The sequence below is a fragment of the Myotis daubentonii genome, chromosome 17 (genome assembly GCF_963259705.1).
Source record: "Myotis daubentonii chromosome 17, mMyoDau2.1, whole genome shotgun sequence".
NCBI classification, from domain to species: Eukaryota; Metazoa; Chordata; class Mammalia; order Chiroptera; family Vespertilionidae; genus Myotis; species Myotis daubentonii.
Window position 1 is genome coordinate 54,027,898 of NC_081856.1, and position 12,428 is coordinate 54,040,325.

The 12,428-nt window shown below is 70.0% G+C and overlaps 2 protein-coding genes across 5 annotated transcripts; both read left to right on the forward strand.

Moving 5' to 3' along the window:
* Positions 1 to 59: 59 nt before the first annotated feature.
* On the forward strand, positions 60 to 3,936 carry GLI4 (GLI family zinc finger 4). 3 transcript variants are annotated; one of them, XM_059672468.1, is made up of 4 exons: positions 60 to 113; positions 1,277 to 1,431; positions 2,217 to 2,318; positions 2,939 to 3,936. In XM_059672468.1, the coding sequence occupies exons 2-4, from the start codon at positions 1,308 to 1,310 to the stop codon at positions 3,826 to 3,828; spliced, it is 1,116 nt and encodes a 371-aa protein (XP_059528451.1). In that variant the 5' UTR covers positions 60 to 113; positions 1,277 to 1,307; the 3' UTR covers positions 3,829 to 3,936. The 3 variants fall into 3 exon arrangements, with proteins under 3 accessions (XP_059528451.1, XP_059528453.1, XP_059528452.1); XM_059672470.1 differs by lacking the exon at positions 60 to 113 and adding an exon at positions 121 to 332; XM_059672469.1 differs by lacking the exon at positions 60 to 113 and adding an exon at positions 444 to 902.
* Positions 3,937 to 6,252: 2,316 nt separating this feature from the next.
* On the forward strand, positions 6,253 to 9,042 carry ZNF696 (zinc finger protein 696). Of its 2 annotated transcripts, XM_059672465.1 has the most exons (3): positions 6,253 to 6,716; positions 7,381 to 8,428; positions 8,459 to 9,042. In XM_059672465.1, the coding sequence occupies exons 1-3, from the start codon at positions 6,701 to 6,703 to the stop codon at positions 8,538 to 8,540; spliced, it is 1,146 nt and encodes a 381-aa protein (XP_059528448.1). In that variant the 5' UTR covers positions 6,253 to 6,700; the 3' UTR covers positions 8,541 to 9,042. The 2 variants fall into 2 exon arrangements, with proteins under 2 accessions (XP_059528448.1, XP_059528450.1); XM_059672467.1 differs by having other exon boundaries at positions 7,381 to 8,569.
* Positions 9,043 to 12,428: the final 3,386 nt, after the last annotated feature.

Below are 12,428 nucleotides of genomic sequence, written 5' to 3' on the forward strand. Positions count from 1 at the left end.
ACCGAGGCGGCAGTCCTCCAGCCGCCCAGAGCGGCCGGAAGTGCGAGCGGCCGGGGCGGGAGGCGGGATCACTTCCGGTCTGCTCTGGCGCGGCGGCCGCCTCCGGCTGGAAGGTGAGTGGGCACCTGAGGGGAGCGGGGACGGGTGGCCGCCGACGCCGCGTGACCTTGACCCCAACCTCGGGGGGCGCGGCTGGTCGCCCCAGAGCGGAGAGGAGGCCTCCGCCGGGTGGCGGCGCACTGGCCCCTGGCGACCGCCGTGTCTGTCTGCGGGCGCTGCCCCACGCGCCCGGACCCCGAGGGACGGGAACCGTCAGGCCCACTTTGCAGACGGTAAACTGAGGCTGAGAAGTCCCCGGTCCGAGGTCCGCGGCCAGCGAGTGCGAGGACCTGACCCGGCTGGGCAGGCTGCTCTGCAGGCAACGCCCCCCAGTCGCCACCCTCCACCCCCCGCCCCCCCAGCACAGGCTCTGCGCTGGGAAGAGGGGGCGCAGGAAGGTGGCTCCTGGGCCGGCGGCGGGGACCCTGCGCGCACTGTCCGTGTCCCCGCGCGTCCCCCGTGGCAGCCAGGCGTGGGCTGAGCCTGCTCCTCCCCAGAGGAGCCGCAGGACCTACGGGCACTTCAGGGACCTGGGGGTTGAGGACCTGCGCCCCGATCTCGTGGCTGCAGCCCCCCTTGTGTCCACCCACCTGGCTGCCCGCGACCCTCCCCGTGGTTAGGGATGAGGCTGCCGGAGGCTGACCCCGAAGGTGGGGCCTCCCGCCTCCCGGGGCCGCCGCTGGCGGAGCGCGCAGCCTGCCCTCCCGTCCGCCGCCCCGTGAGGAACCCCCTCCATCGCCGGGCATTGCTCACCAGGTGAAACACAGTGTCTTTGACCCGAGCGCCCGGGGCAGGGCGGGCAGGTGCCGCCTGCAGCCTCCGGGCCCCGCGGTCGGAGGGGGCTTTGGGGGGAAAGTCTTAGTAAGATGCCGCCTAGAGCGTTCAGGCTCTGGGGGGCCAAGGCTGTTTGCCCCCCACCCCTCCCCAGCGCCCCCGAGGCGGTGCGGGAGGCTTCTCTGCTGGGGGGGGGGGGGCCCCGGCCGTTTTGGGGACAGCTTTTCGGTTCGGCGTCTGCAGGTCGGCTGTGCTGAGGACGTGGGGCAGCCAGGCCCCACGCACTGGCTCTGGCCGCCTGGTGTCCCTCCCAGCTCCCCTGTGGCCGATGGGCGGCTGGTGCCCCCCCGCCCCCCCAGTGCATCCCCGCGCCCCTCACCCTGCCATGCTCTTCATTCCCCAGATCCAGGCGTCACACCTCCATCTGCCGGGAGATGGCAGCCCCGGGGGTCAGGCAGGAGCCCCCTCGCATCCCGCCCCCTGTCACTCTCAGGCCACCAGGGACGCCTGGAACCCACCACCAGGAGGCGCCGCCTCGCTGCCACAGCCACCAGCACGGTACTCCCCCGGCACTGCCACCCTGACCCCGCGGGCACTGCGACCCCGCGGGCGGGACCCAGGCAGCGGGGCTCCTGCACCCTCAGGCAGCGTTGGTTGGGGGGGGCCCACGTTGTGAGCAGTGGTTCCTGGGGACAGTGTCCTGGGACTGTTTCTTTTGGGAGGGGTGTCAGGGGCAAAAAGAACAGCATCCTCAATGCCTGGGTCTCAGATGGAGGCGAGTCACCGCATCTCCCTCCCCAGCCTTTGAAAATGGTGCCCAGAATTCTGGGCCGCTGGTGTGGGCGGGGCCCAGGGGCCTAGCCCCGCCCCCCGCAGGGTGTGAGTTGTCCGGGTGTGGAAGTCGCCGGGAAGGACGTCCAAGCCGCGTGCACATGGTGCCCCTGGGCCCGGCTCCTGCTCAGAGGCCCGCCCATGCCCCACGTCCCCAGGAGGCCTGGCCTCGCCCAGGACACAGAGCAGCTGAGGTCCGGGAGCAGCGGCTGTGCTGAGCGCCAGGCTCCGGGCGGGTCAGAAGCCCGGGGCAGGCCTCTCGGGCACGAACACAGGAGGAAGGTTGGGGCCTGAGGGCACCCAGGGTCAATGCAGGACGGGAACCTGAGTTCCCAGCAACACCCTGGGCTGGGCTGGCAGGAGCCTCCTGGCCCCCCACGCCCTGGGCAGGTCCTGGAGGGGTGCTGTGTGTTGGGGGTCATGACCTAGGAGCCGGTGGCATCCTGTAGGCTGCTGAGAGAGCCCTGGACTGGAGAGGCGGGGAGATGAGCCCAGCCCCCCTGTACCCCCAGATCCTGAGGCGCTCTCGCAGCCCCCGTGGGAGAAGGATCTGGTGGACCTGCATGCCCAAGACGTGGAGGAGGTCCAGGTGGGCAGGGACGCCTGCTGGCCAGGTGAGTGAGCGGAAGCTGCCCGCCAGCCGCGTGCAGGCTCCGCAGCCTCAGCTCCAGGCACCCCCGCTGCCCCCTCCCCCACGCCGCCCCTCTCCCGAGGCTTCCCAGCCCCAAGTCAACCCGAGCCCGAGCCACCTGCCTGTGGGACTGGGGCGCCTCAGCACCACCGCCCCCAGGCTGGCAACTAGGGAGGCCCTGGCCCCCTCTCCCCGCCTTGTCCCCAGAATCAAGCCGGTTCCCAGCCCTTCTCCCCGCACCTGGCTGGGCTGCGCCGATCTGGGCCCTCAGCTCCCAGTCCCCGCCCCTCTGCCCCTGAGAAGCCACCCCCGGCGCCCCGCCCCCTCCCAGGTCCTGCTGGTGTCAGGGCTGAGGTCCGGTTCGGGAAGGAGAGCGGTGAAGGGGAGGGGCTGGGCCCTGGAGGAGCCGTGGCGCCGGCTCAGACTCAGGACAGGCACTTCCTTCCGTGGAGGGGGCGCCGCGTCCTCCTCCCGCGGGTCCGGGCAGCGCCCTCGGGAGCAGCGCCCCTGTCAGCTGGGTCCCCCAGCGGCAAAGTCGGCCCAGGGGGATGGGCTGGTGGGTGCGTGGACGGGCGCCATCCACCCCTCGGCTCCTCATTTCAGATTCGGAGTCGGAGCCCGAGCAGGCGCTAAGGTCTCCCCTGCGGACGGGGTCTCCCCTGCCGGACCCTGCAGACGGGGCGGACCAGGGCGGGGCGCTGAGGGCCCTGTTGAGGGGCCTCCCCTGCAGACCCGCGTGTGCGGACAGCTTTGCGCAGGCGCCGGGCCTGGAGCAGCCGGCGGGCCAGCCGCCCGGGCCCAGGTCCTGCTCCCAGAAGAGGGGCGCCGGCCGCAGGACGCTCGTGCCGCCGGGCGCCGTGGGCACCGAGGGCGGCCCGGAGCTGGGGGACTCGGGCCGCGGGGGGCGGCACCGGTGCGAGGCCTGCGGCAAGAGCTTCAGGTACCAGTCGCTGCTGCTGAAGCACCAGCGCATCCACACGGGCGAGCGGCCCTACGCCTGCCCCGAGTGCGGCAAGCGCTTCCGCGGCTGGTCCGGCTTCATCCAGCACCGCCGCCTGCACACGGGCGAGCGGCCCTACGAGTGCGGCCAGTGCGGCCGCGCCTTCAGCCACAGCTCGCACTTCACGCAGCACCTGCGCGTGCACAACGGCGAGAAGCCCTACGAGTGCGGCGAGTGCGGCCAGGCCTTCAGCCAGAGCTCCAACCTGGCGCGGCACCGGCGGCTGCACACGGGCGAGCGGCCCTACGCCTGCGGCCAGTGCGGCAAGGCCTTCGTCTGGAGCTCCGTGCTGATCGAGCACCAGCGCATCCACACGGGCGAGAAGCCCTACGAGTGCGGCGCCTGCGGCAAGGCCTTCCGCGGCCGCTCGCACTTCTTCCGGCACCTGCGGACGCACACGGGCGAGCGGCCCTTCGCCTGCGGCGCCTGCGGCAAGGCCTTCGGCCAGAGCTCACAGCTCATCCAGCACCAGCGCGTGCACTCGCGCGAGTAGCGCCCGGCTGGGCCTCGAGCCGGAGGGGGCAGGGGCTGCAGCCTTCGCTCCCTTCCCAGCTGGCACCGCACGGAGCGTCCCGAATAAATTCCTTTTCATTGACGGAAATCAGAGCTGCTCCTGGGCGAGGCCGTGGGGCTGCTTCCTGTGCCCAAAGGGCCTGTCTCGGGAGGAGTGACTGGGGCCCTAACAGTGCGGTTAGTCTCCTGGGCTCCGGGGGTCTGAGCTCACCCCGGACCAAGGCCTGGAGGGGTCATGACTTACCCGGAGCCACCCCAGCGGTGGTCAGGCACCTCAGGGCGTGTTCGCAGGTGCAGACACCGAGGGGTGCGGGGAGGGCGGCTGGGAAGCTCCCCCACCCCCCATCCTGGGTGACGCAGTCCCCTCCCCCCCAGGAAGGGGCGCAGGTGCTCCCTGTGAGCAGGGGTCGCTATGTCCGCCTTGTAGCCACGAGCCTTCCAGTTCTGGGTGGGATGGTGTGTCCACAGCACGCGCCCACTCCTGCCCTGCCGCTTCCTCCCGGAGAGGGCGGCACCGCCACCCCCACCCGTGGGGTTCAGGAGGGCCTGGCCCTCCCACGACTGCAACTCCCAGCCGAGCCTCCTGTTGGGACCCAGTCCATGGGGCCCCTCCCCAGGCCGCACGGGGCATCGTGTGCTTTGGGTTTCCACACCTGCACCCGGGGCCGACCAGGGGAGAGGCCTGGAGGCCAGGTTCTCTGACATCAGCTTCAGGGACCAGAGCACCCCCTCACCTCCGAGCGGATGCTGGGCCCTCAGCGCCCCGCCCTGGTCCGTCCCGTCTGTAGGACCTGGAGTTCAGCCCCTTTGGCCTGGAGAGGGGACTGTGACTGCCCGCCTTCCCCCCACTCCCTCGCCCAGTGCAGCCTGGCCTCCCCACGGGCAGCGGTGGTCAGTGTGTGACCAGGGGGGTCACCCTGCAGCCTCAGCGCCCAGGCCGGGCTCCATGTCCGCACCACGGCTGGTCTGGCGGCCCTTCTCTCCCGCTCACACCAGTCAGCCAGGGGACCCCCAAGTGAGCGGGACAGGAGGCCCCCAGCACATCCGACAGCGCCAGGCGCATGTCCGGCCGCCCTGAGGCTCTCCCGATCCGGTCCCCAGCCGCTGCCTGGTTGGTTCTCCATCGGCTCCTGCGCGCAGGCTGAGCCCAGCAGGGCGCCTTCCCGCTTGCTCGGTGGGAGAAGAGCCGGCCTGGCCGGGTGTGGAAGACGCGGGCGGTCGCCGGGTGCGGGTTGAGTGCCTGTGGGCGGAGCCACCGGGGAGACCACAGGTCCCCACGGGGGTGCGGGGGAACCCATTTCTGCTCTTAGATCGCCCTTGTTAAATGTCTGTGCATGTTTTGTGTGACTTGTTACAAACAAGGCGGTGCACCGGTGGGTGTGGAGGAGTCTGCCCTCCTCTCCGGGGTCCCCCCTCCTCCACTAGCGCCGCGTCCTTCATGTGCTCACTGCGCCGCCGGCTCCTCATTCACCCCCGGCCCCGGCCGGACGGGGAGCCCAGGAGGGAGGCGGAGGGCTGCCTTGGGAAGGGCTGGGTGCGGGTGGGAGGGCGGGCGGGGTTGCTATGAAGATGGTTGGGCAACAGCTATGGAGGGGCCTTGCACTCAAGCTAGGGAACCGCCTTTAAGACTCAAAGGGAGGCCGGCCGGCCGTGTGGCTCAGTCTGAGCACCGACCCATGAACCAAGAGGTCGCTGGTTCCATTCCCGGTCAGAGCACATGCCCGGGTTGCCTATCCCCAGTAGGGGGCCTGCAGGAGGTAGCCAATCAATGATACTTCTGTCTCTCTAGCCTCCCTTCCTTTCTCTCTAAAATCAATAAAAACATTTTTTAAAAAAACTGAAAGGGAGGCCAGCGTTGGGTGCGTGGCCGGCCAGTCCAACAGCCTCCTAGATAACTGAGCGCAGACTTCTCTGGCGGCCTAGAGCGTCGCCGGAAGTTCCCGCGCCACGGCCTCTACGGCAGCTAAACGCACAGTTCTCCGTAAGCCTAGAGCGTCGACGGAAGTGTCGCGCTGCCGCCTCCAGGGCAGCAGAGCGCAGGCCTCTGGCGGCCTAGAACGTCCCCGGAAGTGTCTGGGCTTCAGCCTCCAGGGCAGCTGAGCGCAGTCATCTGGCGGCCTAGAGAGTCGCCGCAAGTACCAGCGCCGTAGCCTCCAGAGCCGGGGAAAGCACAATTCTTCGGCGGCCTAGAGCGTTGCCGGAAGTGCTCGCGCCGCGGTCTCCATGGCAGCTGAGCTTCCCCACCCCCCCCCGCGGCCTAGAGCGTCGCAGGAAGTGCCTGCATGCGGCCTCCCGGGCAGCTGAGTGCACAGTCCTCCCGCAGCCTAGAGAGTTGCCAAAGGGTCTGCATCGCGGGTGAAGGGGCTGAGGCGCTTCGGGCTAGCAGCGGGGACTGCAGGTGAGTGGCGACGGGCGGGGTCGGGGGCGGCTGACGCGAGGCGGGGGCGCAGGACTGCGTGTCCGTCCTGGGTTCTCGCGGGGAAAGAGCCGCACGTCCGCTGCGAAGAGGGGAAGCGGGAGGCGGCGCTGCGGCCGCGGCCCCCGGAGTGACGGCCGCCAGAGGTCGCTGCGCCCCGGGGCTCCGCGGTGCCTTCCGTTCTTCCTGTGAAATGGCTGCAGCGCGAGGTCCGTGCTGACGCTGGAGGCGCCGTTCCCGTCTGGATGGACCAGGGCTCCGGTGCCGAGAGTCGCGGTGGCCTCGGGGCCTTGGCAGGTCGGCGAGTGGCGGGGACCGGGGGCCCCTCGCCCTGCCGTCACTTTCTCCCCTTCCTCGGCCCGAGCAGGTGTCCCCTCTCCCGAGCGTCTGCGGGCGGGGAGCCGGGCCTGGCCTCCAGGACGCGGGAGGCCGCCTGATGGACACGCGCGCAGGTGAGGGGCAGCCGGCCCGGAGGAGTGGGGGGCTGGCCTGGACGGGGAGGGGCATCTCAGGAGCCAGGGCCCCCGAGCCCGACCACGCGGCCTCCCGACTTGCCACGGGGTCTCACTAACTAGCCACGGGGGCTCGTTAACTAGCCACGGGGCCTCACTAACTAGCCACGGGCACCGCATTGACTGGCCATGGGGACTGTGGCCGGACAGCGGCTCTCTAGCCCCGCAGGCTGCTGCTCGCTGGTGCTGGTGCTGACTCGGGAGCAGGCCTGGGCGGTGAGGGGCGGTGCTCTCTCCGAGTCCCGGGTCACAGTGATGAGTGGCACCAGCACAGGGGCTGTCAGGCCGGGTCCCGCGCCTCCCAGCACCTCTGCCCGGCATGTCCGGCCGATGGCGAAGCGGGCACAGCGGCGCCGGGCCTGTCCCCTTGGCTCCTGGAGTCACAGGGAAGGAGCCCGACTCGCCCCCAGTCCCTCCTCCATCCCTGGGAGTCAGACGGGAGGGAGAGCTGGCGGGAGCCACGCAGGGCGCGGCGGGGACCCTCTGACTGTCCTGTTGCTCCTGGCGTTGCCGTAGCCACCAGGGCCACCTGGAGCTCTCGTAGGTCAGTAGTTACCTAGCCGTTTCTCAGTCTGAAGCGGTGCCTCCTGCCCCTCTCTTCCAGCTCCCCCCCCACCGGCGTCAGGTGGTGGCCAGGCTGCTGAGCAGGGGGCTCGGAGCAGAGGGCTGGCGGCTTCGGGAGAAGGGGAGCACCGCGGAGAGACGGTGCCCGGCCTGTGCCTGGGGCCTCCCCCGGCCTGGGACCTCCCCGGCCGCTGTGGGAATGCGGACACTGGCGAGGGGCCCAGGGAGGCCCCGCGGGGACCAGCTGTTTCTGAGAAAACCGGAGGGCAGGGCGGCCAGGAGGACGGTGTGTCCGGGTCGGGCGTCGCCCTGAGCTCGGGCTCAGGGACCAGGCGGCCTTATGCCTGCAGCGCCTGTGAGCGGAGCTTCCGGTGCTACTCAGACGCGGTCAAACACCGGAGCATCCACTGCGGGGAGAAGCCCTACGCGTGTGGCGACTGCGGCAAAGCCTTCATCCACAGCTCGCACGTGGTCCGGCACCAGCGGGTCCACAGCGGGGAGCGGCCCTATGTGTGCAAGGAGTGCGGCAAGGCCTTCAGCCAGAGCTTCAACCTCATCCGGCACCAGCGAGTTCACACCGGAGAGCGGCCCTACCAGTGCGCCGAGTGCGGCCGGACCTTCAGCCAGAGGTCGGACGCCGAGAAGCACCGGAGGATCCACACGGGGGAGCGGCTGTACGAGTGCGGGGCCTGCGGGAAGGCCTTCGTCCACGGTTCCAACGCCGCCCGCCACCGGCGGACTCACCATGGGGAGAGCCCCTACGCCTGCAGGGAGTGCGGCCAGGCCTTCAGCCAGAGCTCCAACCTCATCCAGCACCAGCGGGTGCACACGGGCGAGAAGCCCTTCGCCTGCCAGGAGTGCGGGCGCGCCTTCAGCCGCAGCTCCTTCCTCCGCGAGCACCGGCGCATCCACACCGGCGAGAAGCCCTACGCCTGCGGCGAGTGCGGCCGCGCCTTCCGGGCCCTGTCGGGCTTCTTCCGGCACCAGCGGGTGCACACGGGCGAGAAGCCCTTCCGTTGCGCCGAGTGCGGGCGCGCCTTCCGCCTGAGCTTCCATCTCATCCAGCACCAGCGGGTCCACAGCCGGGAGTGACGGGGCCACGTGGGCGGGACCGGGAGTGGACGGGCGCCGCTCCCCCAGGGGCAGACGGGGACACTTCCCACTGAGACTTGTCTTCGCAGCCCAGGTGTCTCCGTCTGACTCCCAGGGATGGAGTGAGGCCCCGCAGCGAAGCTGATCGGCCTCTGGGACCGCCCATCGCCGAGCCCCCCGCACCCCCCGCCAGCCGTGAGCTCCCCGCGGTCACGTGTCTCTGCTGGTTCTGGGATTTACACTCAGAGCCCGGCAGGCGCTTGTGCTATTTAAGTATTTATGACGTCAGAGAGGAAGGGAGAGGGCGGGACATCAAGATGAGAGGGAATCAGGGATCGGCTGCCTCCTGCTCGCCCCGCACGGGGTGAAGCCCACAACCCGGGCCTGTGCCCTGACCGGGAATCGAACCCGGACCTCCTGGCGCACAGGTCGGGGCTCTGCTTGTTTTGAGTTGGTCCGTGGGCGCAGCGTCTGCACTCGGGACTGGACTGGTCAGAGGTGAGAGGACGCGCAGGCGCCGTAACGCCCAGAAGGTCCCAGAACATCATCAGCGCCGACGGCAGCCAGGAGCACAGGTCGTGGGGGCTGGGCCCCGGGAGGAGCCTGAGCGGGTGGCAGAGCAATGTGCGCGGAGCGAAGGCCGGGCGCTAGACAGTGAGGCGCTCACGGACTGCAGGGCGTGGCTGGTGCGAGGGCGCCCGCCTGTGGCTGGGCCTCCGTGGCCGTGGCCAGGTCCCGCTGAGCCCCAGCGGCCTTACCTGGGGTCCTGCTCACGGTCTCTCTTCAGGAGGCCCCTCAGCCAAGGCCGTCGAGTGGGCCGGGGCGAGGGCTGCCCGCGGAGGCGGGGGTCAGGGAGGGGCGCCCACTTTGTGCCGGGGGAGAGGCTGCGGAGACGCGTGACCCGGCTTTGTTGATCGTCACCCGAGGATGTGTCACGCGTCGCAGAGAGAGCGGGAGGGGAGGAGGGGCGAACCCAGGACCCGGGTGTGTGCCCCGACCGGGGAGGGACCCAAGACCCTTTGAGTCGAGGGCCGACGCTCTAACCACTGACCACAGGCCAGGGCATGAGCAGGTTTCATGTTTTGTTATTTTATTGGCTTGAGGGAGAGAGAAACATCGATTTGCTGTTCTACTTATTTCCTTGGTTGGCTCTTGCGTGTGCCGACCGGACCGCACCTGCAGCTTGGTGTGTGGGGACGGCGCCCTCACCAGCGGAGCCGCCCTGTGACCGGCTGTAACGCCCCCCATCCACCCAGGGCCGCAGCACCTCCCGCCCAGGCACCCGGTTCCAGTGGCTGCGCCGCTCTCGGCTTTCGTGGTCAGACCAATGAACTGGAGGGAAACACTGTCCCCAGCAGGACTGCCAGGCGCCTCCCCCGACCCCCGCAGCTCCAGGGCCGTGGGAAGGCGGGAGACCCGGCCACAGAGGGTCCCGGTCTCGGTCCTCCCGTGGCCCCACCTGCGTGTCCTAGCCATCGGGCGCTGCCACCCAGCCGGGCTTTTCCCGGGGGACCGTCCACCGAGGCGGCTCCGTGCCCGGCGCCCGTCCCGGGGGGGCCTCGCCGGCACTCGGGGTGCCCCTCCCGCCCCAGGAGCACGAGGAGGGACGCCTGGCTGTGGGCACTGAGCCTCCCCGGGAACCGGCTCGGGCAGCCTCCCCTCTGCTCTGGGAGGCGCAGTGTCCGAGGGGCTCCCGCCCAGCGTGGGGACGGGGCAGGCGGCTCACAGGCCTGGGCACGGTCAGCCCCTTCCCTGCGTTGCCTGACCCGCCCCCTGGGCGTCCTCCACAGGCCGAGCCCTCAGCGGGCTCTACAGCCCAGCCCGCCCTCTGCAGACCCTGAGCCGCAGCTGGAGGCACCTGCTGGGGGAGGGGGGGGGACCTTCAGTGTGACAGCCAGCGCCTCGCCCGGCCACCGTCGACCTCTGAACCGGGAGGTCCCCGTTCCATTCCCGTCAGGGCACAAGCCCGGGTTGTGGGCTCCATCCCCAGTGTGGGGCGTGCAGGAGGCAGCCGATCAGTGATTCTCTCTCATTATGGATGTTTCTCCTTCTCCCTCTCCCTCCCTCTCTGAAACCAATAAAAACATGTTTAAGGAAAACATGACATTTCACCCTAGAAATTCCCGTTTTGCTTGAACAGTGAAGCGCAGTCAGGGCGGTGAGGCAAGGCGAGCCCACTTAGCACTCATTCCTCGCGGCCGTGGAGCCCAGCGAACTCCTCCCTCTGCGTCTTGGAGCCTCTTGCGCCTGCGGGGAGCCGGGACCGGGCAGGGGAGGGCTGCGCCCCAGGCAGCGGCTCCGAGTGGGAGGCCCAGGACGCACACGGGTCCGTGGGCCCCGCCACAGGAAGGATCCGGCTGACCACGGCACGGACGGAGCTGGGTCACACGGGCGACGCTGGTCCGGGTCCAGGTAGTTGGGCCTGGAGGTGCCCAGGGCCACCCACTTGCTCTCCACCCGGGCGGTGGCCTGGGTGCTCAGCGCCCGCTTCTGCAGGGAGATAGGGACAGGGTGTGGGTCCCCACGCACGGCCAGCTCCCACAGGGCATCTCCTGAGAGCGGGGAAGGCCTCCCAGGCCGGAGCCCGGGCAGGGGGCCCCCTGGACACTCACCTTTTGGACCTGCCGTCCCCCCTGGACTCGGGATCCACCCTCCACTCCTCAGCTCCTCCTGGGCCTCCGCCACCGGCTGCTGCTCTGCCTGGATCTGCGGAGGCAGAGGGGCCTGTCGGGCGACTCCTGTCCCCACGGCTCCACCCAGGACCTCCCTCCACAGGCCGCTGACCTCAGTGCCCTGGGGAGGCCGAGGCCGCCATTGTTCCACCTGCTCACGGCCTCCGTCCTGGACCAGAGCCCTGTCTGCACCCACAGCCCCCTCCCCCCCCCCCCACCGCCCCCGCCCTGGTGCCGGTTCCCAGGAGCCCCCAGCGGCCGGAGCTGCCGCGTCCAGCCCACCTTTGCCTGGAGGCTCCGCATGGGCCTCTTGAAGGTCGTGGGGGTCGCCGGGTGGTTGCAGAGAACGGCCAGGGCCCGGCTGCAGGACGAGGCCTGAGACTTGGGAGTGGCCACAGCCCACACGGGTGACCGCCCCTCCGCCAGCGCCTCCCGGGCAGCCGGACGCTCGGGAGACCAGGGCCACAGAAGAGCTGCCCAGGGGCCATAACCCAGCCTGGCGGGGACCACCAGCCCCAGGCTCGGACGCCCGGGGCCTCCGCCCAAGCCCAAAGGGGTGGGCTGGGCAGCAGGCGGGTAGAGACGGGGCGGGGCCTGAGGGGCTGGGCAGAGCGGCCCCGAGGGCAGGCCCACAGATGCTGGGGTCCTGAGGGCACCCCTGACCCTACTTGGCCCCGAGCTGGAGAGCCCCTCAGGCCAGGCGCTGCCCTCCCCCTGGCACGGCCCACAGCGCCCCAACGCCACGGCGGTCACCTCGGGTCAGGGCCACAGCGGCTGCTGAGGGTGGCGCTGGCCCTGTGGGTGGGACGCCTTGGGTCAGGCCGCCCATCAGCTCCTGCAGGTGCCTGTTCAGGCTGCTGGTCTGGGGGGGGGGGGGCAGGTCTAGAATCATTCCCTCCGATGTTCCCTAAAACCTCCCCAGCCTCCAGCCCTGAGCGTCCAGGCAGGCGGGGCCGGATTTAGCCACGCCAGTCACATGAGTCACGGCTGGTTTTCGGTTTTCGTGGCACCAAGTTTTTCAAGATCAAACCTGCCAGCTTTCCCCTCAGGTCTTTGTTCTCCGGCACAAAGGAGGCCATTTACACCGTCACCCAGGCCGAGCTGCACGGAGGCCAGCGCTGTGCGCCTGATGCCTTTTCAATGACTTTTGGTTCTGTTCCTTGAAAAAGACGTGGTTGCCTTGATCATTAGGTTTATGAAGGTTCCCGACAAGATCACTTGTTTAAAACAAAACAAAACCACAGAGAGGACGGGGAGGGGGGGGGGGGGAGGGAACAGTCCTCCAGACACTGGCCTCCCATCGCGGCGGCCGCTCAGTCCCGCG